The 24,985-nt window shown below is 22.6% G+C and overlaps 3 protein-coding genes across 15 annotated transcripts in view; 1 reads left to right on the top strand and 2 right to left on the bottom strand.

Annotated features, from left to right (window-relative positions):
- LOC127284265 (kinesin-like protein unc-104) overlaps positions 1-9,135 on the top strand; it is a 32,395-nt gene extending 23,260 nt beyond the window's left edge. For 4 of the 7 annotated variants that reach the window (XM_051309639.1, XM_051309641.1, XM_051309636.1 and 1 more), the window contains 12 exons: positions 2,180-2,298; positions 2,386-2,755; positions 2,829-2,919; positions 2,997-3,112; positions 3,243-3,783; positions 4,179-4,359; positions 4,427-4,674; positions 4,772-5,068; positions 5,374-5,661; positions 5,762-5,898; positions 5,980-6,081; positions 6,144-9,135. In XM_051309639.1, coding sequence (XP_051165596.1) covers positions 2,180-2,298; positions 2,386-2,755; positions 2,829-2,919; positions 2,997-3,112; positions 3,243-3,783; positions 4,179-4,359; positions 4,427-4,674; positions 4,772-5,068; positions 5,374-5,661; positions 5,762-5,898; positions 5,980-6,081; positions 6,144-6,225 — 2,572 coding nt within the window. In that variant the 3' untranslated portion in view covers positions 6,226-9,135. The remainder of the gene's footprint in view (positions 1-2,179; positions 2,299-2,385; positions 2,756-2,828; positions 2,920-2,996; positions 3,113-3,242; positions 3,784-4,178; positions 4,360-4,426; positions 4,675-4,771; positions 5,069-5,373; positions 5,662-5,761; positions 5,899-5,979; positions 6,082-6,143) is intronic. The other 3 variants (XM_051309642.1, XM_051309640.1, XM_051309638.1) reach the window with 2 other exon arrangements.
- A 474-nt stretch (positions 9,136-9,609) lies between these two features.
- On the bottom strand, positions 9,610-11,766 carry LOC127284264 (uncharacterized). Of its 4 annotated transcripts, none has more exons than XM_051309633.1 (6): positions 11,453-11,766; positions 11,196-11,363; positions 10,826-10,931; positions 10,549-10,675; positions 10,109-10,434; positions 9,610-9,814 (listed from the first exon to the last, which is right to left on the bottom strand). In XM_051309633.1, the coding sequence occupies exons 3-6, from the start codon at positions 10,837-10,839 to the stop codon at positions 9,643-9,645; spliced, it is 639 nt and encodes a 212-aa protein (XP_051165590.1). In that variant the 5' UTR covers positions 10,840-10,931; positions 11,196-11,363; positions 11,453-11,766; the 3' UTR covers positions 9,610-9,642. The 4 variants fall into 4 exon arrangements, with proteins under 4 accessions (XP_051165590.1, XP_051165592.1, XP_051165589.1 ...); XM_051309635.1 differs by having other exon boundaries at positions 11,190-11,312; XM_051309632.1 differs by having other exon boundaries at positions 11,196-11,312.
- Positions 11,767-13,311: 1,545 nt separating this feature from the next.
- LOC127284262 (neuropeptide CCHamide-1 receptor-like) overlaps positions 13,312-24,985 on the bottom strand; it is a 66,893-nt gene continuing 55,219 nt past the window's right edge. For 3 of the 4 annotated variants that reach the window (XM_051309626.1, XM_051309625.1, XM_051309624.1), the window contains 6 exons: positions 23,883-24,075; positions 23,467-23,600; positions 21,874-22,047; positions 20,338-20,588; positions 15,710-15,951; positions 13,312-13,534 (listed from right to left, as the gene is read on the bottom strand). In XM_051309626.1, coding sequence (XP_051165583.1) covers positions 15,711-15,951; positions 20,338-20,588; positions 21,874-22,047; positions 23,467-23,600; positions 23,883-24,075 — 993 coding nt within the window. In that variant the 3' untranslated portion in view covers positions 13,312-13,534; position 15,710. Of the gene's footprint in view, positions 14,142-15,709; positions 15,952-20,337; positions 20,589-21,873; positions 22,048-23,466; positions 23,601-23,882; positions 24,076-24,985 lie in introns of all 4 variants that reach the window. The other variant, XM_051309627.1, reaches the window with a different exon arrangement.

Here is a 24,985-nt window from a genome sequence, read left to right as displayed (position 1 = left end):
ATTATTTACCAAAATTTTCAATTCAAAATCAATTAAAATTCAATTATATTGAAAAATTTTAATTGAAATTCAATTATTTTCCAAAATTTCAATTCTAAATCAACTAAAATTCAATTATTTTCTAAAATTTCAATTGAAAATTAACTAAAATTCTATTATTTTCTAAGATTTCAATTGAAATTCAATTATTTTCAAAATTTGCAATTTAAAATCAAATAAAATTCAATTATTTTTAAAATTTGCAATTTAAAATCAACTAAAATTCAATTATTTTCAAAATTTTCGATTTAAAATCAATTATTTTCCAAATTTTCAATTCAAAATCAATTATTTTCCAAAATTTCAATTCAAAATCAACTAAAATTCAATTATTTTCCAAAATTACAATTGAAATTCAATTATTTTCCAAAATTTGCAATTTAAAATCAACTAAAATTCAATTATTTTCAAAATTTTCGATTTGAAATCAATTATTTTTCAAATTTTCAATTCAAAATCAATTAAAATTCAATTATTTTGAAAAATTTTAATTGAAATTCAATTATTTTCTAAAATTTCTATTCAAAATTAATTATCCAAATTTTCAATCAAAAATGAACTTAAATTAAATTATTATCCAAAATTTCAATTAAAATTCAATTATTTACCAAAATTTTCAATTCAAAATGAACTGAAATTCAATTATTTTCCAAAAATTTCAATCCACAATCAAGTAAAATTCAAGTACTTTCAAAAGTTTCAATTTAATATTAATTGAAATTCAATTATTTTCCAAAATTTCAATTCAATATCAATTAAAATTCAATTATTTTGAAAATTTTCAATTAAAATTCAATTATTTTCTAAAATTTCTATTCGAAATTAATTATCCAAATTTTCATTCAAAAATCAACTAAAATTCAATTATTTTCAAAATTTTCGATTTAAACTTCAATTATTTCCAAAAATTTTCAATTCAAAATAAACTGAAATTCAATTATTTTCCAAATTTAAAATCAAATAAAATTTCATTATTTTCAAAAATTTGAATTCAAAATTAATTGAATTTTCAATAATTTGAATTTAAAAGCATCTAAAATTTAATTATTTCTAAAATTTTCCACCGAAAATTTTTTTTTTTTGAAATTTTTTTAAAAATTTATTCTTTGAAATTTCAACTATCTGAAACCATTTTTCAATTAAAAATGATTTTTAAATTATTATATTTTGTCCTCATTTTCTAATTAGTTTTTAGTGAAATCATCTAAAATTTTAATTACAAAACACTTAATGTTTCAATTAATTTCAAAAATCTCAATTGAGAAAAAAAAAAAAAAAAAAATCTTTGAAAATTCAATTAAATTTAAAAAATATCTTCCAAAAATTGTTTGATAAATTATTATCGGTTCTGTTAAATTTAATAATTGTTTGAAAATTAACAATATCTTTTGAAATTTTATTACCTATTTCCAAAAAATTTCAACTTTAACCCTTCGATAAGGATTATTATAAAAAAAAAAAAAAATTTTTATTTAAAAATCTGTAAAATATTTTTTTTAAAATAAAAAACAAATCCACTTTTTTTTTGGAATATAAATCGACTAAAACGACTTTTTTGTGTCTTTAAGTTGATTCGAGGCCTGTGTTTTTATAATTAATATTTAATATTGTATTCGTTGGCTCCTTGTACCTTAAAAAATTAATTTTTAAAAATAAATTTTTTTCCAAATTACTATCTTGTACGAAATTTTCTGGCGCATCTTTTTTCTCATCATAAATGTTTTGTACAATTTTTGAATCAATATACAACTTTTAAAAAAATTTCATTGGTATGTGTACTTCAGCTTCGTGAATTGAATTTTCGAATTTGGAATTTTAAAGAAACTTATTCCGAAATTTGGAAACATAAATTATACAACTTTGGCAAAAATGAGAAAAAGAATTGTCAAAATTTGACACGTCATAAGATTACAAAAAAAAAACACGTGAAATCAGAAAAGGCCAACTTCAAGTTAGGACAGAAGGACAGACCAAGCATTTTCTAATATAATATAATTATTATATAATATTATTATTTATTATATAATATAATTGTTATTTTTTATTAATTTTTTCATTGTTATTAATTTTTGTTGGCATTAATTTTGTTGATTTAATATTTTCAATTATTAATTTTTCCTTTTCCTTTTTTTTTTTGCAGATCGTTTGTGTACCTAAGCAATTTGATGTATCCGGTGCCATTAATTCATAAAGTGGCAATTGTCAATGAAAAAGGTGATGTTAAGGGCTATTTACGAGTTGCAGTTCAAGCCGTCGTGGGTATGTTATCATATAATCTAAATTATAAAATTTTTTTTTTTTTTTTTCAAAAAATTTACAAAAAATCTTAATGTACACTTTTTCTAGAAGAGGAAAACAGTGAATATTCAAGTGGTGTTCGACAATCGGCACGAATTTCATTTGAAGATGATTTATTTGGTGGTCATAAGCATAGTAAACGTAATACATTATTGGCGCAGACACTTGAAAAAAATCAACAAATTCTTCTTCAAGAAGAGAGAGTTGTTGAGGGACAAACAGAACAAAAGGATATGAAAGACGATGAGGAAGTTGGCGATGCTGATAGTGGCCGTGGCGATAGTTCAGTGTCAAGTGATATGAAAGAAGAAGATCTTCCCGATCATCTTCAGCCTGGTGTTGAATTTACATTTAGAGTCACAGTTCTACAGGCAATGGGCATATCAACTGAATACGCTGATATATTTTGCCAATTCAAGTGTGTAATTCAAAAAATATTTTTTCCTCAAAAAAATGTTTTTTTAAATTTGTAAATTTTGTTTCTTTTTTAGCTTTTTACATCGGCACGATGAAGCCTTTTCGACGGAACCTGTTAAAAATACTGGCAAGGGAAATCCACCCGGATTTTATCATGTTCAGAATGTAAGGATAAAAAATGACTCAATTTTTTTTAAAATAAATTTTTTAATAAATTTTTTAAAAAATAATTTTTTTTCCAGATAACGGTAACGGTGACTAAATCCTTTTTGGAGTACTTGAAAACTCAACCAATTGTTTTTGAAGTCTTTGGACACTATCAACAGCATCCTTTGCATAAAGATGCTAAACTCGATTAGTAAGAGACAATTTTGATAAATTTAAAAATTTAAATTAATATTTTTAATTATTTCCTTAATTTTTATTCTAAACATTTTTTTTTAATTTCCTTGATATTTTTATTGAAAATAATTGAATTTCGTTAATAGCGTGAGACAACCACCGAAACGAATGTTACCACCTTCAATTCCAATAAGTCAACCTGTACGATCACCTAAATTTGGAAGTGTATTACCATCGCCGAGTACATCTCATGTTCATGCAAAATACGATGTTCTTGTTTGGTTTGAAATTTGTGAATTGGCACCAAATGGAGAATATGTACCATCAGTTGTTGATCATAGTGATGATTTACCATGTCGTGGTTTATTTTTATTACATCAGGGAATTCAACGACGAATTCGAATAACAATTGTTCATGAGCATGCAACGGAATTAAGATGGAAAGACGTGAGGGAATTGGTTGTTGGACGTATTAGAAATACACCAGAGCCAGAGGAAGAGGATAATGATTCGTCTGTATTGTCACTTGGATTATTCCCTGGTGAATATCTTGAGATACCAGGCGATGACAGATGTATGTTTAGATTTGAAGCTGCATGGGATAGTTCACTTCATAATTCTGCATTGCTCAATCGAGTTACTTCCTATGGTGAACAAATTTTCATGACAATCTCTGCATATTTGGAGGTAATTTTTTTTTTCCAATAAATATAAAAATTAATTTTAATAATGAATTTATTACTCGGTGTAATAATAGTAATAAAATAAAATTATCAATCCATTCAAGTCAAAATGGTCAATGAAATAAGAAATTATTTTTGACGTTTCGCTCTGTCATCATCAGAAACTAAAATGTTTATTAAAATTAATATAAATTAACACAATATAAAAACAATATAAAATTTAGAAAAAAAATATATATATTTAAAATAATATATTTTATTTTCGAAAAAAATTGTCTAAACTATAAAATTTTTCGAAACGTTAAAAATAATTTATTTTATTGATCATATTTTGACTTGAATGGAATTGATAATAATTTTATTCCATTACTAATTTTTTTTTTTTTTATATTAATATAGTTGGAGAATTGTGGAAGACCAGCGATAATAACAAAAGATTTAAGTATGATAATTTATGGACGAGATGCAAGAGTTGGTCCTCGTTCATTGAAACATTTATTCAGTGGCAGTTATCGTAATCAGGAAGCAAATCGATTGAGCGGTGTTTATGAATTGGTACTTCGTCGTGCATCAGAAGCAGGTAAATATATATATTTTTTTTTGCAAATAATTTATTATTTATTAAATAAATAATTTATTTTCCATAGGAGTGCAAAGGCGACAACGTCGTGTTTTAGATACAAGTTCCACGTATGTGAGAGGTGAAGAAAATCTCCATGGCTGGCGACCACGTGGTGATAGTTTAATATTCGATCATCAATGGGAATTGGAAAAATTGACAAGACTCGAGGAAGTGGAAAAAGTTAGACATACACTTCTTTTGCGAGAAAAACTTGGCATTGATAAAGTGCCATTTTGCAATAAAACAATGCACGATTTTACTAAAAGTGAAAAGGTGAAAAAAAGAAATATATTTTAAATTTGGCAAAAAAATTTATTTTTAAAAAATTTATTAAAAAATTTATTAAAAAATTTTTTTTTTAAATTCACAGGAGGTGTGTAATATGGTGGCAAAAGCAACAAATGAATCACACGCGAGCCCAGTGAAATTGAAAAAATCGACAAGTAAAGATGTATACGAACCATGGGAAATGACAGAAAGAGAACGTGAATTGGCAACAAAATATGTGAAATTAATTCAGGGAAGAATTCCAAATAAAGAACCAATTGTCCTTACTGATGTATCACCTGGTGAAGATACAATTACTGATCTTTCAACTTCAATGATGTCGTCGGTTATTTCATCATCATCACAAGAGTCAGTATATTCGCGAAATGATTTTTCGCAGGTAACTTTTTTTTTACACCTGAAAACGCCCTCACAGCGGTTATCATTATTTATTGAGCTATTTTCTTTTTTCAAATTTCCATTCGCTTTTATATATTTGCTTCTAATTATCTCTTTCATTTTGCTAGAAGGAAAGAAAAATAATTTTTGAAAAATTAAATTAATTTACAAAAATTTATATTATTTTTAAATTGTTTCATAGTTTTTGATTTTTTTTTTTTTTGAATCATTGAAATATGTAAATCGAAAAAAAATATAGATAACCGCTAAAAAGAGGTTCAGGTTGTATAGAAATGTTACTTGCAGCCAACAGGAATGATTGTGAAGAGCAGTTCTAAGTCATGCATCTTTAGGTTGAGTTCGCCGGAAAGAGCGAGACTTCAGGAATTACAAGAGAGTATATTGTCAGGTGAGGCTGCCAATCAGATGAATAATATTGCACCAGCTCCACTTGGTTCAACTTCACCGCTCAAAGAAAGTCTCGTTCTTTATGTTCCTGAAGTTGAAGAAATTCGCATTAGTCCCGTTATTGCAAGAAAGGGTTATTTAAATGTTTTGGAGCACAAAACAAATGGATGGAAGAAACGATGGGTGGTAAGAAATTGAAAAAAAATTATATAAAAAATAATTTCAAAAGAAAATAATATAATTTTGATAAAAAAAAAAATATATGTTTTTTTTCTTTTTCAAACAGGCCGTTCGTAGACCCTACGTATTTATTTTTAGAGAGGAAAAAGATCCTGTTGAGAGGGCTTTGATTAATTTAGCAACTGCACAGGTTGAATATTCAGAGGATCAATTAGCAATGGTCAAAGTACCGAATACTTTCAGGTAAATTTCATTTAAAAAATAAAAAAAATAATTAATTTTTTTTATTATTAATTAAATTATTAATTTTTTTTTCTTTCCTAGCGTTGTGACAAAACATCGAGGTTACCTTTTACAAACTTTAGGTGATAAGGAAGTTTATGACTGGCTTTATGCAATCAATCCACTTCTGGCAGGACAAATTAGGTATAAATAAAAAAAAAAAACATTTTTTTTTTTCATTTTTCATTCAATGAAATATTTTTCAGGTCAAAGTCAGCTCGTAAAATACCAGGTCCAAATGTAACACCGATAACAGTAACGCCTGAATTTCAAGCGCCAACAAAGTGAATATCCAATTCGCTAGCCGAGGTGATGAATGCAGTTATCCAATATCCTCGAAAATAATATATACTACATCGGTCTCACTCTGCCCTCTCGAATCACAGACCTTTTATAGCTTTCGATTTTCAGTGAAAAAATTTCGAATTTCGAAAGTGTATGTATTTCAAAAAAAAAAAAAAAGGGGGACTTTTTTGACCTTCTACGAGAATGTTTTAAAATCGAAAAGCTTTTTTTTTGTGACATCAAAAAAAAAAATGTGGCAACTTTAAAAAAGTATTAAAATTAAATCTATTCTCTGGGCATTCTTTTGAAAAATAAAAGAAATGATTCACAGAGAATGACGAGATTTGCACAAAAAAGATTTAATATTCTAGTCAGTTTTTTTTTTCATTTTTTATTTTGAGGGTGTGTGTCGATCACACACTACGGTGAGATTGTATGTTTGCAGATTGTTGAACAATGTGTACACGTAATAAATATATATTTAAAAGGGGAAAAAAGAACTTGAAAGGATTTGTCAAAAAATTTTTTCAAGAATTCAAATTATGTGAAAAATTTTTTTATTGACATTTCCTTTGAAGAATTTTTTTTTTATCTGATATTTAAAAAGAAGAGAAAACAAAAGCTACATTATGCCTAATCAACACGCATTCCTACACGATGCACGTTTGTTATGCGTTTTTCATTTTTTTTTTTAGAAATAAATTTTATTTATTGTCATCGAGGCTGCATCGCAAAAGTACGCTTATAATATAAATCTTTTTTAAAATCTCCCAAAAAGAAAGGAAAACATTTTCGGTTATTAAATTTTTTCAACGTTGGTATAGACCAATTGTATTTACTAAGGCACAAAAAAATTGGCAGAGTGATTGAAGAATGCGGGAGTGAATGTGCAAACACATTTATATAAAGTGTCTCGTCATGGCTAGCGAGTACATTCGATTTTTATTTATTTATTTATTTTCTTAAAAAGTACTTATGAATTTAGAAAAATTATTTATTGGGAAAAGTGCAATGATAGACAATTTTTTTAAGAAAAAAAAAAATTCATTGATTTCTCAAAAAAAATTATACTCAAAAATTCATATATAGAAAGTAGTAAATGTTAATTAAGAAATTTTCTGTTTGAAAATTTTTTTTTTTTTTTTTGAACTCGCAGAAGCAGAACGGCCTTTTAGCAAATTTGTTTATTATTTATTTATTTTTGTTCTCGATCTGTACATAAAAAATCCCTTTTGTTAAAAAAAAAAAAAATGCTCATTTTCATATATACGAATTGTTTTAAAAAGTTCCGAGCATTTTTTCTGTCCTCCCCTTCATCTTTGTACAAATAGTTTACAAAATACGATTATATATTATTTAAAATTGACGTATTTAATTTATCAATGAGACGCATGAATTTTATTCAAAATTCATTTTTTATTTTGTTTTTATTAAATTTTATTATTAAAATTCGAAAAATTGATTTTAATTTTTTTTTTTTTTTTTATATAAAAAAATGAATTTTGAAAAATGTTTATGCGCCTCCGTGAATGTACATACGCAATAACGCAATGAGAATGGGAGTAAAAGAAATCGCGCGAATGTAATTATATATCTGATTGTAATGCAAATTATTATATATTATGATCCTGTTTATTAGACACGCGCGTACACATATTATATGCATTCGCCGCACCTTTAGAAAAAAAAAAAAAAAATGAAAAAAAAAAAAAAAAAAAAATGTGCGACTAAAATGCTCGGTTCTCATTTTTTTAGTAGATATTTTTGATATTTAGAAAATAATCATTTGCAGCGAGTGTTTACAAGGTAGAAATTAAGCGTGCGACTATTTTGAAAATCGCCGCATTATAATACCCGTTGCCTCATATCTTTATTCACGAATCTCACTATAATAATATAAATATGAAAAATTATCCTTTATACACAAGTTGATTGACATAATTTTAAAAAAATTTTTATTTTTGAAAATAATTTTCCTTTTTTCTTTTATCACATTGATATTAATTCTCTTGAAATTTCTCAAGAAAATAATTTTTCATTTTATCTCATATAAACATGACATTTTTGAACAATTAATTTGATAATTTAATTTTTCTCCTAATTGAAATGAAAAATTGATTGTTCAAAAGAATTTATTTTACATTTGCAAATTTATATACATGTGATTTCAATCTTGCGAGAAGCTTTTACATGGAAGCTTAATGTGTATTATAAAAAAAAAAAAACTAAAAAAAAAAATTCTATAAAATTCGTTTTTGAGAAAAATAAAACGAATAAAGAAATTGTGTTATCACATTTTTGCTTGCTGACTGTTGTAGCGAATTAAATAGTTTTATTTTGTTAAAAAAAATTCGACGTGTAACGATTATAATCTCTAAACTGTATTGATATATTTAAGATCTCTATTGATAATAAATGTTAAGGCTATTGAGAAAAGGGGAAGAAAAAAAAAATCGAGGATTTGAAAAACGGAGAGTTTTTAGTATATAGAGGCAATTAATGATAAATATGAGAAGAAAGTCTATATACGCGGGACACGCGAATTCGTTAGTTTGGAGAAAAGAAAAAAAAAGAAAGGAAAATAGGATCACTTATATAAATAAAAAATAGTTATATATTATATATAATATATATATTATATATAAATATATGAAAAATCGATTTATTAACTAAACTAATTAATGAGAATGACGACAGAAAAAAAAAATGATGTACTACATAAGTTCGTGTATTTATTTAAAATAATAATAAATAATAACTAAAAATCACATCCTAAAAAAAAAATTTACGTTCGATCATTATCGAGGCAATTTTATGCTCTAAAAGTCTATTACACTTACACTTTAAAACTCTTGTAAGTGGTATCATGTAATAAATCGATCAATAAAAGCTTACGTGCTTAAATTGAAGAAATTTTCTTCCACCTTTTTTTTATTATTCAATTTTTCAATATTTTTTTTTCTTAAATTTTATTTTTCAATTTATTTTTATTTTAAATTAAAATTCAAATATTTTTTGTTTTTCAAAATTAATTTCTCAAACTTTTTATTTGGAAAAAAGAAATCGTGAATTTTTTTCCACCTTTTTTTTATTATTCAATTTTTCAATATTTTTTTTTCTTAAATTTTATTTTTCAATTTATTTTTATTTTAAATTAAAATTCAAATATTTTTTGTTTTTCAAAATTAATTTCTCAAACTTTTTATTTGGAAAAAAGAAATCGTGAATTTTTTTCCACCTTTTTTTTATTATTCAATTTTTCAATATTTTTTTTTCTTAAATTTTATTTTTCAATTTATTTTTATTTTAAATTAAAATTCAAATATTTTTTGTTTTTCAAAATTAATTTCTCAAACTTTTTATTTGGAAAAAAGAAATCGTGAATTTTTTTTCATTAAAAGATTTATTATTGGTAAAATGTTAAATGTCCATAAAATTGGGATATTTGAAAAATAGATCACGTATTATATTTCCATCTGTTGTTGTTTCTTCCAGATCATAGACGCTCTTTGGTCGTTGAATTTTTTTTGACATTTGAAAAAATAAATCAACTTCTGATTGTTTTTCAAAAGTTGGAATTTGTATATTAGAACTGAAAAGAACAATTTTTATTAAATGGACATTAATTTTTATTTTTAAAAAATTTCTCTCTATTATTTCAAGTGTAAAATTAACTTTTCTTTAGAAATTCTTTTTTTTTATTTCTTAATAAAAATTGAGCTTCTGAGGAAAAATTGTATAGTATAATTTTAAATTAATAAAAAGAAGAAAAAAATTTGACATACAGAAAAGATTTTATAGTTTCTCAAAGAATGGATTTGAAAGAACGACTTTTCAGAATATTAACTATTAAGATCAATTTCCGATCTTGATGTCGATTTATTACCTGACATTAAGTGATTCTTTAGACGTTTGACAAGATTTATCGATCATTTGAAAAGAAATACTTTTCGTTTGTTCCTTGTGAAGGAGAAATTTTTCCATTTCTATTTGCTCCTTCATTCGTTCAATTTGTGATTCCGCTATTTTTATTTTCATATTTTTTTCAATTAAAGAATTTTCCATAATAATTTTTTCCCTAACAAGATTTGTCAATGTTTCGGCAAGTTTAGTGAATTCAATTTCTTGAAGTGCAATTTGCTTACTTAGTATCTCTAAAAATTTTATTGTTCTTTGTCTCAATTTCATTAATTCAGAATTTTTTTCTGATAACTAAAAAAAAAATTATAAAAATTTTTATTTTATTTCTTCTTAGAAAGAGAAAAATGCGAATAAATAATAATAATTATAAAAATAAATTTAATTTTTATTATAATTATTTCGAACCTTTAACTTTAAATTTTTCTCTCCTTGAATTTCGTTATCTAAAAATTGATTTCGATTATAAAGCTCTTTATTCTCTGCTTTAAGAATAGCTAATGAAGATTGTGCTGAATTCTTTTCCTGAGTACATCTAATAAAAAAAAGAAAATATATATTTTTTTTTAATTCTTAATAACAAAAAATGATTAATAAAGAATAAAATATGAATTTGTTTATTTATTTTAATTTCAAAATAAAATTTGAATAATGAAAATATTTTTAATTAAAATATTCTGTTTACTTTGTAAGATGCATTATAAGTTGGGATATTCGATTTTTGTCGATAGAACAAAAATCCTCATTATGAGAAGAATCAGAAGTTTTATCTTCATCATTATTTTTCAAGACTGTAAATTAATAATTTTTTTTTTTTATTTTTTAATGTAAATAAAAGAGAAAAATTGAAAAAAAGTATGAAAAATATTTTTTTATTATTCTACGATTGAACGATAAAATTACAACATAAACGTCAAATATAATATGGAATAAATTCACTCGGTTATATTATTTTACATTTTTTTTTCTGTTACACGTTTTTTTTTTCTAGTAAGAATTGTTTTATTTATGATGTTGAAATTTTTGTGTCTATTTTGATAATAAATTACCTTTACCTTCGATAGTTGAATTTGAAATTTTTTCTTTCTTCGCTACATGATTAACTCGTTCCAGCAATGTTGTAAGTCTATTTGTGAATTTCTACTTCGATCATTTTCTACAGAGATTTTTAACTAAAGTGATTTTTTTTTATGTTTAAAATAAAAATTTCGTGAAAATTAAATCTGTTTAAAAATTATGTTTTTTTTCAATATATTTTATATTTTAATTCTTGGGACTTTTTTTTATTTAACCTCATAAAAAAATAATTTACCTTTTAGAATCTGTCAAAGATTCAGTTATTAAATTTTCCATATTTTAATTTTTCCAAAATCCTTGAATAGAAAAAAAAGGAAAATTGTTTTTAAAAATTTGACTCATCAAATTATTATAAAAAACGAATTTTTTTTCTTATTTCAGTTATTTATTTATTTTTTTTTTTTGAAGAAAAAGGATTTTTTTTCTTTACAGGGCTTTTAAAAATAATTTTTATATGTGAACTATTGTTGAGACTTGAGATAAAATATACTACTATGACATTTCTTTTTATAGATCTATAATTTTTTCAATGTCTGCTGTGTACTAGAAAAAAAAAAAAAAAAAGAAAACAGATTTCTTTTATTTTTCCTATGACAATTTGTCTGTGACACAAATGATATATATATATGTTCTGACGTCATTGCTACATTAAATATTTTAATTGCGTTGAATTTTTATCACTTAAAGAAAAATTTCAAAAAAAAAGGAAAATTTTAAACAAAACATGAATGTTAAGAAATTAAATTTTTTTAAAATTTTGTTTTCATTGTAAAAAATTAAAAAAATATTTATAATAAAAATAATAATAATAATACAATTATTGTTAACTTATTACAGATTATTTATTTAAAAATACTTCATTCTACACTGTATTTAGGAATTTTTAAAAATTGAATTAAAATTTGATTTATAATGATATAATTTACTTTGAAATAACATTAGCAATTTTATACATACAGAGAAAGAATAGTTGAAATTTTACTATAATTTATATATTTAGATGAAGCTAAGAAATAATGTGGTAGAATTTACCATACAGTCTTGTATTATTTCATATATTGTAAATGTCTTAATAAAATTTTTCTCAGCCTCATCGAATATATATTATTAATTTTTTTTTTTCAATTTTTCTACATACATAAAAAATACTTGATTAATTTTTGACAATGAGCACCATTTACAATTATTAATATTTTAATTATATTTATAAATTTTGACGACTTATATGAATTATATTTTATTTTCTTAATTTTACGCTTACAATACTGAACACACCTTTACCATTATTTTTCTTCGTTAAATTTATCTCATAACAATGAGGTATACATAAAACATTTTAATTTATAAATGACTAGATTTATAATAAGAAGAAAATTTTTTAAGGGCGTGTGTCATATTGACGAAGACATGTATATATATATATACGTATAGAGACACGCAGATTCTAATACGACAATAATTCTTAATTAATTAAGACAATAATAAATTATTATCTATACTTTTTTTTCAATTATTGGTCAATTTTCTTTTTCAATTGATTGTATGACAATGTGTCACCTACCATTTAATGAAAGAATATAAAAAATTTATATCACAATGTTTTGATAAAAAAAAAACTTACTTGACTATTAAAAAAAAAAAAAAAAAATTTAATTTATTTTAAATAATTATTATTTGAGATGGTATTTTGTTTCAAATAAAAAAAAATTATTATTTTAAATACAGTTTGAAATGAAATTATTTGAAAAAATTATTTGATTAAATAATCGAAGGAAAAAAATTTTTTTTTCAATTAGGATTTAAAAATATATTTTTATAGACGGATTTTAATAATTTTTGCAGCTAATTTTTAGATCTTAGTTTGATAAATTTGCATATATATATATAGGGGCAGTGTGTGTGCGCGTATCTTGCTTTACTCTTATTTATCTATAAAACTTTTAATAAATGAGAAAAATGCAGTTAAAAAAAAAATCAAAAAAAAAAAATTCTTCCGGCAGTATTCCTGATCAGAAATATTGCAAACACTATATCTCTATGAGGAAGTAAAATGTCTATGAAATAAACACATTCATATTTCAACAAGATAAAAGATTTTCTTTTTTTTTTCTCATTTTTTTTTTTTTTTTGTCGATAAAATTTTCCTCTACGCTCGATCAACTATTTTTATATTAAGTTTCTGTTTTCTTTTTTCCTTGAAAGTTAATTCCGTTTGTTTGTTTGTTGTTTTTTTTTTTTTGAAATTCGAGTATGCTGGATTCGCTGTTTCCTGCGATTTCAATAGTAGATCTTCTCAATTTTCGTTCGTCTTTACGATCTAAAAGGGAATTTTTGTAAGAAATACATTTTATTTGGTTTCAAAAGGGGTAATTTTTAATGAAAATAAATTTTTTCTTCAAAATTATCCGTTTATTTTAGCCTGCGATAATAATTATTCTCATGGATTTAAATCTCATATTTTATCGATTGTAATTTTGTGCTAATTTTATTGCTCATCGTCCCAAAATTTTGATATTTTCACAAAATTTATTGATTATTATATTTTTTTCCCTCTGTTATGAGAAATATTCATTATATCACTCGGTAATTAATAAATGTCCGAATAAATTATTATATCCTTGATATATATATCCGTTTGTTATTATATTCATTTGTTTGAATTTAATTTTGATAAAAGCTCTGTGTGTTTAATAAAGTGATTAAAAAAAGAAAAAAAAAAAAATTCCTCTCTAAAGAATATTTTAAATGTCACAGAAAAAAAAAAATCTTTTTTGATAAATTTGTGGATTGAAATTTTTTAAGGAATTTGATGATTCTCATTTTTTTTTTTGTTCAAAAATATTCAATTTGCGAATTTAAAAGAGGTTTTTAAATTTTACAATTTGTTATAAAAGATTTCTGAAGAATCGTGTCGTGATTTAAATCTGAAAAGGAAAAATATATGTATATGTTACAATATATATATATATATATATGAAGCAGAAAATTACTTTCTTTTCAAAACCGTATGACAAATCATTCCTTTTGTAGATCATTTTACTTATTTTATATTTGGACAAATAAAAATGTGGGCTGTAAAAATTTCAAGACATTTAAATTTAATATTAGAACACTTTAAACAAATTTCATTTATTGTTTCATAATTTGAATTATGAAAAAAAAATGTTTTTTTGGAAGAATTTAATTTTTTTAAGAATTCAATTAATTTTTTTTCTAATAATAATGCAAGAAAAAAAAAGTATATAATTTCCTTCAATTATTTAAATTGATGACACAATTCTTTTTTAATAAAATTATAAAATTTTAATCAATTTTCCAAAAAAAAATTAATTTTTCTAAAATTTTTCAATCATGAATATAATTTTAGAGGAGAAATTAGAATTGTAAATTTCAGAATGAATGAAAGATATACAAACAATAGAAAAGAGCAAATTCTACTGATAATAGCCTAAGTAATTAGTGCGGATTAGAGGTGGATATCAAAAGGACGAGTGTTCTTATTATTAAAAGGATTGCTGGTAATTAGAACTTTAATTAAGAATGAAAATATGACATATTTTCTTATTTATATATATATATATATATATATATATATATAGTTTAAATATATTTTCAAAAAAAAAAAAATTCTCAATATTATAGAAAAAAAAGAATTTTTTTTTTTGAAAATTACTTCTTCGTAATTGTATAAAGGAAAATTATAATTTTAAAAAAAAATAATGAAAATAGAAAAATAAGATGTCACTTTATAAAAAATGAGAATTATGAAAGCTATGACAAATTGAGCCATACAATTTCAAGATACTCAAGCCACAATTTCTCATATTTCAGCTCTATAATATTACTTCAAGTTTATTTGTTCTGAAAAAGTGACTTAGATAGAAGAGAGACCATGGCGTAATGGAATGGAATATTTCAATTTATTCAAAAGTGATAAGTCGAAATAATCTCACTCTTTACTTAAATTAAATATATATATTTCTATTTTAAAGAATTTTATTTTAAAAAAAATTATTTTAATGAATTTTATTAAAAAAATTATATTTTTTAGACGAATTTTCATTTTTCGAATTAGCATTTAATAGAATTTCTTTGTATACAAAATTTTAAGCTACCGAAATTTTTTTTTTGGGAATTTTTATTTTAGTCATTTTCATTGCAGAATTTTTTATTAAAAATTTTTTTTTTAAATCGAATTTTAATTTGTCCAAATTTTTAATTGTACGAATTTTTAAGACGCCGAATTTTAATTTTGGACAAATTTTTCAATTTATACGAATTTTGAAGATTTCAATTAAAAATACGCACATATAAAAAATTTGTCCCAAATTAAAAATTCGTATAAATAAAAATTTGGTGAATTGAAATGAAAAAAAAAATGAAAATTTTAATTCATAATTTTTATGGAATTTTTTATATTAATATATAAAAAAAAATAATAATAATAAAAAAATAAAATTGAAAATAATTTTTCTTTCTTATTTTTTAATACCTCATATTTTTTGTTCATAACCATTATTGCAGGCAGTTGTTGTTGTTTCTTGCTCATGTTGAGATCGATCACGAATATGTACAGTTGGTGATTGCCATGTTGTCATTTGTATTATACTTTGATGACACCTTCGAGAACTTGTCTGTCGTCTAGACATAGTGATTGAAAGACTCAAATCTCTTCTTCTTGATCCTATTATTGAATTTCTTTCACTTCTCTTTACACAACAACAAAATAAATATCTGTAAGCATATATATTGAAAATCAATTCAGTATTAATAAATTTAAAAAAAAAATTTTTTTTTGCCAAAATTATAACATAAAAAAATAATTGAAATACTAATATAATTATTAAAATTATAATACAATTATTAAAATTATATTATAATTTTGTAAATTATAATTTACAATTGTGTCTTCACAGAAAATTAAAAGGCATTAAAATAAGCGTTGCAGCTTATTTTAATACCTTAAAATTTTCTGTGTTTAGAACCGATTTATATTTTGTATATAAATAATATGACAAAAAAATAGAAATAAAAAACTAAATTAATATTATAATGTAAATTTTAATATATCTACTGTACTTAACATTTAATTAATAATTAATCACACAATTAATAAATATATATATATATAGTTAATGTTGAGGGTATCTAATATTAAATTTGATTGTACTTGGAACTTATGAGGATAAAATTTTCCAAGAGGATCAGATATCAATTATTATTTTATGATATTGGAAGCTTAAAACGAGACTGATGAGGAGTAACGCGATCAATAAATAATCATTTTCCTTGAGGTTAAATCGAAATCAACACAGGTAGAGGGAAGTATCTTTATTGAAGGCAATGGGGCTCTTGGGAAAATAGATTTGCTCTGCATGGTTAATAGTCAAACTCCCACCGTTGTCGAGGTACTTTCCATTTTATGCATTACACGTTCTACACTCTTCGTAAATCGAACATAGAATCATTGTCTATATATATATATATATATGGTTCTATGTTCTCCAAATTTTAGGTAATTCAAAAAGGAATTGGAATTTAAACAGTCTACACCAGGCTTATACTTAATCTATATATATATATATATAATTGGGTACACTGGGAAAAAAGTTATTTAATTCAAGTAATCGATTACATGACTAATATCAAATAAATATTTTCTTGAAACAAATAAATTTTATTTGCGAGTCCGATATAATGGGTAAATAAGAAAATCAGTAGTACAAGTCAATATTTAGACAGCAAAATTTGGTTATAGTCAGACATAATATCAAATATAGAAAATCAGTAGTACAAGTCAATGTTTAGTCAGACTTTCTAGGTATTTGCTGTTTTAAGTAGTAATAATCCGCTTTAGTCAGACGGAATAATTTTATTCAGAAAATCAGTAGCATAAGTCAATATTTAGGCAGTCTTTCTAAGAATTTGTATAAATTTCACAGTAGTAAAATTCGTCAATAGTCAGACATAATTTTTTAAACTATAAAATCAGTGGTACAAGTCAATATTTAGTCAGACTTTCTAGGTTTTTGCTGGTTTTTCAGTATAGTAATAATCCGTTTAATCAGACGAAATAATTCAATTAAAAATTCAGTAGTACAAGTCAATATTAGGTTCGACTTTATATTATTTTATAATTTTATCAGTAGTAAAACTCAGTTTTAGTCAGACAGGATAATTTTATTTAGAAAATCAGTAGTATTAGTCAATTTTTAGGCAGTATTTCTAAGAATTTGTATAAATTTCTCAGTAGTAAAATTCGTTAATAGTCAGACATAATTTTTTAAACTATAAAATCAGTGGTACAAGTCAATATTCAGTCAGAATTTACAACTTTTTTAACACTTTTTCTAGTATTACAAATCACTATTTAGTTGGACATTATAATTTTTTAAAATAATTTTATCAGTAGTAAAAATCGCTTTTAGTCAGACATAATAGTTTAATTAGAAAAATCAGTAGTAGACGTCAATATTCAATTTGACTTTGTATATTTTTGTAATTTTTTCAGTAGTAAAACTCAGTTTTAGTCAGACAGGATAATTTTATTTAGAAAATCAGTAGTATAAGTCACTATTTAGGCAGTCTTTCTAAGAATTTGTATAAATTTTACAGTAGTAAAATTCGTTAATAGTCAGACATAATTTTTTAAACTATAAAATCAGTGGTAAAAGTCAATATTTAGTCAGAATTAACAACTTTTTTTTAACTTTTTCTAGTAGTACAAATCACTATTTAGTTGGACATTATAATTTTTTTAATAATTTTATCAGTAGTAAAAATCGCTTTTAGTCAGACATAATAGTTTAATTAGAAAAATCAGTAGTAGACGTCAATATTCAATTTGACTTTGTATATTTTTGTAATTTTTTCAGTAGTTAAACTCAGTTTTCGTCAGACAGGATAATTTTATTTAGAAAATCAGTAGTATAAGTCAATATATAGGCAGTCTTTCTAAGAATTTGTATAAATTTCTCAGTAGCTAAAATCGGTTTTAGTCAGAAATAATGGCTAAATTAGAAAATCAGTAGTACAAGTTAGTATTTAGTCAGAATTTACAACTTTTTTTAATTTTTCTAGTAGTAGAACACATTTAAAGTCAGACATAATAACTAAATATAAAAATCAGCAGTACAGGTCAATATTTAGTTCGATTTTTTAATTTTTTTAATTTTATAAGTAGTGAAACTCAATTCTAGTCAGACATAATGACTAAATTAGAAAATCAGTAGTAAAAATCGGTTTTAGCCAGACATAATAGTTGAATTAAAAAAATCAGTAGTACAAAATTAATATTTAGACAGTTTTTTTAAGAATTTGTAAATTTCTCAGTAGTGAAATTTCGTTATAGTCAGGCATAATGTCCAATATAAAAAAATCAGTAGTACAAGTCAATATTTAGTTAGACTTTCCAGGTTTTTGCTGTTTTTTAGTAGTAATAATCCGTTTTAGTCAGACGTACAATAAAAACAAGTAGGGGGTCCTTTATGTTTATTTCATAAACATTATGCTTCCTCATTGTGTGAAGCAAAAAATTCGCTTCCTCGTGAAGGAAGCAATGAATTTGTCCAATTCAATTGATTGATTTAAAAACTTTCGAATTAAAAATGTTTTAAATTAATTAAATTTTTTGAAAAATAAAGAAAATTTTAATTAATTTTGAGTGTAACATAAACTTTATATATACGAATCGATTCGTTTTAATGCAAGGAATATAATTATTTTATTCATCAACTTGAATTAAAAAAAAACACAAATTTTTTTAGCTAAAATATGAATTTTCGATTTTTCAATTTTTATTAATTCTCAAATTTTAAATCAAATCTATACTTTATATATACCAACCAATTCGTTTCAATGCAGGGAATAAAATTATTTCATATATAAACATGAATTTAAATAAACACATCATTTTTTAGCTAAAATGAGAATTTTTGATTTTTTAACTTTCTTTAATTCTTTAAATTTCAATTAAATCTATACTTTATATATATCAATCGATTCATCTTGACATAAAGAAGACGATTATATTATATATTACCTTAAATTTTTCGATTTAAAAATTTTGTCAATTAAAAAAAATTTTTTGGAAAAAAGACGATAAAATTTTTTTTTTGGGGTATTTTTAAAAATCCTCTCGTCATTTTTGAGAGATTAATGTGTTAAATAAGCCTACCAAATTTTATCCAAATCCATTAAAACCTGTTAAAGATATCGTGTTCACAAAAACGATCCACACACACATACACACACACACACACACACACACACACACACATACACACACACATACATACATCCGGACAATTGATCAGGATCTCATATAACATGTTTCTATATAGAGGAAAATTTGTTTTCACCATTTTTAAAAAGTTTATAAACGAAAGGACTACATAGCTTCCTCCACGAGGAAGCAAAAATCAGTAGTACAAGTCAATATTAGGTCAGACACAATGAAAAAATTAAAAAATCAGTAGTACAAGTCAATATTTAGTTTGACTCTCTCCTTTCTTTTTTGTATACAATTTTATCAGTCGCACAAATAAATATTAAAATCATATATACTTGCTACTTTTTTTTGTGAGGGAGGGGGGGTTATTTTTGTCAGTAGTACAAGTCAATATTTAGTCATAAAAAAAGAAATAGAAAAATTAAAGAAATAGTAGAAAATATAAAATGTTGAGAAAAAAAAAATCAAAATGTCATGATATCTCTGATTTTCAATAATATTTTGATTCTTTCTTTTCACATATAGAAAAATGTCTTTCTAACCCATATATTAAATTCAGTGCACGTATCAAAGAAAATAAATTTTTATTATTAGATTTAAATTGTATTGTGATTTTCAACAATGTCTGTAAATATGAAAAAAAAATTTAAATTAAATTAAATTAAATTAAATTTTAATTTTAAATAGCATTTTTGGAAGTATTAAAATATTCATGATCAAAATTATAAATATATACAATATAATTAATAATAATAATAATAATAATAATAATAATAATAATAATAATAATAATAATAATAATGTACCAATATTATATTTGTGATTTTTTTCAATTTAAAAAAAAAAAATTATTGTAACATTTTTTTTTAAACATCAAAAATATAACTTACCTTTTGAAATATTTTCTAAAGGAGCCACTTACTAAATAAAGAGCAATTGGATTTATGCAGCTATTCGCAAATGCCAAACAAAATCCAACAATGCGAAAAAGATGCCAAAAAGAATTATAATCCCTCTCAGCTGTTGGATGAATGTAAAACCACAGCATAAAAACATGTTGTGGAAAGAAGCAAATAGCAAAAATCACAACAAATGCCATCACCATTTTAGCAACCTTTTTTCTTGCCTTGATTTGTTTTACCTATATTGTAACAAAATAAAAAGACAAAAAAAAAATTTCATTTATTACCTTCTTTTTTATATATATATAAATATCATGATATAGAGTAAAAAAAAAAATAAATTCTTTTTTTATTTATTTAATTTTCTTTCGTTTTTTTTTTCTTCATTTTTTTTTTCTTTTATTTCAATTTTATTGGGAGTTTCGCTTTGAAAGTTAAGTTGGCACTGTGTTTGATCTATATATGGAAAAAAAAGTGTGTTTCAAGCTAAAACGAGAATAACCTTCCACTTGAAGTTTCAGACGTTATAAGTGCACGCCTCTCAAGGAAGGTGTGTCAGTAAATGTTCTTAAATTACTTGCGGTTGAAATTGGCAAATTTCAATCAACTTCACGTTATATTTGCAAAAATAATTTTTTCACTTTAAATTTAATTTCATCTCATTTAAATTTTCCCTATTTTCTCAATATATAGCTAAATTCAAATGAAATATATGCAAAATTTTTAGTAAAATAAAAAAAAAAAGTCTTCGTTTAGAAAATATTTGCGACCTCATTTATATATTGTATTTTATGATCTGACATTAAAGATTCTATGACTTTATGAGTCTCTTCTAATTTGTATAAAGTTGTTTTAAAATTTTGGCTATATGCCAAATTTTTTTTTTTTTTCTTAGAAAAATGATAAATTGTTTTTAGTTAAAAATTTATTTACCTTTTTTTTTTTTGAATTATTTTTTTTTTATTTATTTTAAAATTTAATTAATTTTTAATTTTAATTATGGAGAAAAAAATGAACTTACAACATGATTTATAATGTGTAAACAAACTACATAATTATTATGTAGTTGATTATTAGAGTTTCCAAATATGTAAATTTCCTATATATATATACATATATATTTGTGTGTACCACTGATAAACAGATTTGTGTGTGGCGAATCCCAATTAGGTGACTCTTAGCTTAATTTACGGCTATATGCATATTTGAAATATATATTGTAATTAATTCTACACTATATGTTTCTCTTACATATTGCTCTACATTAGAATTTCATTATGTTCGTATATCATTTTGGAAAAAAAAAATTATTTTTTTTTCTATTTTTCTATTTTTTATCAAAATTTCAAATTATAATCTTTTACTATACATTACAAAAAAAAAATATTTAAAATAAATAATCTTTAAAATATTATATATTATTTAATATTTTATTATATTATTAATAAATACCATATTTAATTGACTCAAATAAATTTTTTCCGTGTATCTATATATAAAATAAATTTTATAAAATAAACTTACCTGACCTTGCATTTCACCAGGTATATTGCGAGTACTTTGAACTAAATGTCTGGCCATTAAAAAATAAAATACAGCAATGATAGTTAGTGGAATAGCGTAATAAACGAAGAATCTGCACACTAATACTGTTCTAGGATAATTTGGTCCAAATTCCTCTGGAAATGGATAGCAAGTCTGTGGAAATTTTTTTTTCACATTAATCAAAAATTTTCCTGTCTTTTCAGGTTTTTTTTTTTTAAAAAAAGAAAAAAAAAATTTCAATTACTTTTATGGCCAAAATGAAAATAAATTAGAGGTAATTTTTTTTTAATTAGAAAAAATTATAATATAATAATAATAATAATAATAATAATAATAATAATTATAATAATAATATAATAATTATAATAATAATAATAATAATAATAATACAATATAATATTTAATAATATTATTAAATTATAATTATTATTACTATATATTATAATATAATTATAATTTTTAGTTTTCAATCAGTCAGAAAAATAGACAATTTATCATTTTTTCTGTTTTTTTTTAATTGCAATTTGAAATTTTTAATTTCTGCTCATTTAATTGAATCTAAATTTTCATATTTATTGCAAAATATCTGTTTTCAATAAACATTAATTAAAATTCATTAAATTACGATGATATTTTCAATGATTGAAATATTTAACAATTTTTTTTTTTTTTTTTTTTATTTCTTTCACCAAAGGGAGGTAAAAATTTTATTGCAATTAAATATCGTCAATTTGAGAAAAATATTTCAAATGTTTTTAAAATTTCATATAAACAATCTGTTACCTTTTATAATAGTTTGTAATTTTTTTTTTTTTTTTATATCTCACGATAATTATACCTATATAATTATTTTTTATTATTACATAAATTTATAATAATTTTATATATGTGGTGCATTCTTTGTCAATAAAAGACACCTCTTCAGCTGAGAATAAATTTAATTAAAAAAAAAAACTCTATATGAGCTTAAATTACAAGTAAATTTTGCCTATTTTTTGATGCCGTATTTTTATGTCTGTAATTTTTTATATCATTATTTTCCTGCTTTTATCATTAATCGATAATGTAGATTTCTATGTCGGTAATTTTTATACCATGATTTTTCTGTTTTTACCATTAGATGATAATGTAGATTTCTGTGCTGGTAATCGATTTTTACTTTAAAAAATAAGTTTTAACTTTGTATTTAAAAAAAAAATATTACTTTTTTCGATGAAATGGAAGGTTTTTTTATTACCGACTGAAGGAAAAACAAATTTCAAAAATAAAGAAAATTCTTTCTGATTATCATCAGTAGGTAATGTAGATTTTTATGTCTGTAATTTTTTATATCATCATTTTTTTGCTTTTACCATTAGTCGATAATGTAGATTTCTATGTCGGTAATTTTTATACCATTATTTTCCTGTTTTTTACCATTAGACAAAGAATATAAAATTTAGAAGAATATAAATTTATGTAATAATAAAAAATAATTATAAGGACAATTTTTAATAATGAAATTAAAAACCATAAAAAGTATATCTTATATTATGTGAATAAAAAGAAAAAAAAAAAGGGGAGTGAAGTCACCTGAAAAGATACGTCCTTGTTAACCCGAAAAACTCTTATGTAGGAAAAAGCTGCTGGTGTAGCACAAATCACCGCTAGACACCAAATCAGAGTCGCTATCGAATTTGTAAATCTAGTTGCACGCCGTCCGCCACCTAAATGAAAATTCTTTTGCATACTTTATTTATATTTTAATCGAAAAAAAAAAAAAAAAAAAAAAAAACAGAAACATGTTATTTTCTTATCAGAAAATTGCTTTATCAAACTTTTCAAATTATAAAAATAAATATATTTTCTTTCGCAAAGAAATTAATTAAATATTTTACTTCTATTACAAAAAAAAAAAATTAAAAAGATAAACAAAAATTAATACAAATAAAATTTTTGTAAATTTTTGATTGTATAAAAAAATAAAGATTTTTTTTTTTTTCACATACCAGTGGCATGAAGTTTTCTCATTGGATCAACAATAGCGAAGAATCGATCAGCTGAAAGTGCCGTCAAAGTGAAAACTGAAACTCCAACTGATATATCTTTTGCACATTCAGAAATTTTACAGAGAATAAGTCCAAATGGCCAAGAGTCGAGTACATAGACAGTAATCGTGAAAGGGACACATGTTAAAATCACCTTGAAAAAAAAAAAAATGAAAAATTTACTAAAAATTATTATATACTAAATTATGAAATTATTTTAAAAATTATTAAATTATTATTAACATTATAATATATTAATATTATAATATATTAATATTATAATTATTATTATTAATTATTATTATTTATTAAAATAATTTTAATTTAATAATTTTTTTAAAACAAAAAAAAATGACTAATCGTTATTGTTTTAAATTATTATTAATTATTATTATTATTATTAATTGTTATCAATAATAATAATAATAAACAATAAAATTTATATATTCTTTAACAAAGCAATTGTAATGATAAAAGAGATTAATTTTATTATTCATAGAAATTTAATAAATGTATATATATGAAAATTAAGTGTATTCTGATACGACTTTTAAACCAAGTATAATTGTTTAACGAATCCTATTGTCAAGAATATGAAAGCTTTGAAACTTTCTAGTTATATATAAGATTTAAATTTTGATATTTAATAATATTTGAATTATAATTTTAAAATAATAATTGACATATTCGACAAAAATGCGGTTAGCAAATGAAATTTTGCAATATAATTTTCCATATAATTATTAACAGTGTATATAATAGAGAATTAAAATTTCCATTTCTCACAAAATCAATATTATGTATAGAATTTCTAATAAGCTTTTTTCTTTTTTTTTTCCTATTTATTATTTTATCCATTTACTTTAATAAATTTTAAATCGAATAATTTTTTTTGAACCGTATTCGAATTAATATAGAATTTTTGTAAATTAAAAACAAATATTTAATTGACTCGAATAAATAATTATTTTGATTGTATAATATGAATAAAAAATTCATAAAAAAAATAAAATAAATAAAATTTTTTTAAGAAAAATTAAATTTTGAAAAAAAAAAAATAAATT

This window comes from Leptopilina boulardi, unplaced genomic scaffold (genome assembly GCF_019393585.1).
Source record: "Leptopilina boulardi isolate dan_hultmark-lab unplaced genomic scaffold, ZJU_Lbou_2.1 LbouV2_32, whole genome shotgun sequence".
NCBI lineage: Eukaryota > Metazoa > Arthropoda > Insecta > Hymenoptera > Figitidae > Leptopilina > Leptopilina boulardi.
Note: the sequence above shows the minus strand (reverse complement) of the source record. Positions and strands in the feature narration are given on the sequence as shown.

Bases quoted from the DNA above. Each gene is read 5' to 3' on its own strand.
- LOC127284264 (XM_051309633.1), bottom strand. The intron at 10,435-10,548 runs GTTCGAAATAAT...TTTTTTTTTTAG, and splicing joins AGAAAAATTTAAAGTTAAAG to TTATCAGAAAAAAATTCTGA. The intron at 9,815-10,108 runs GTAATAAATCGA...TGTTCTTTTCAG, and splicing joins AAAGAATCACTTAATGTCAG to TTCTAATATACAAATTCCAA.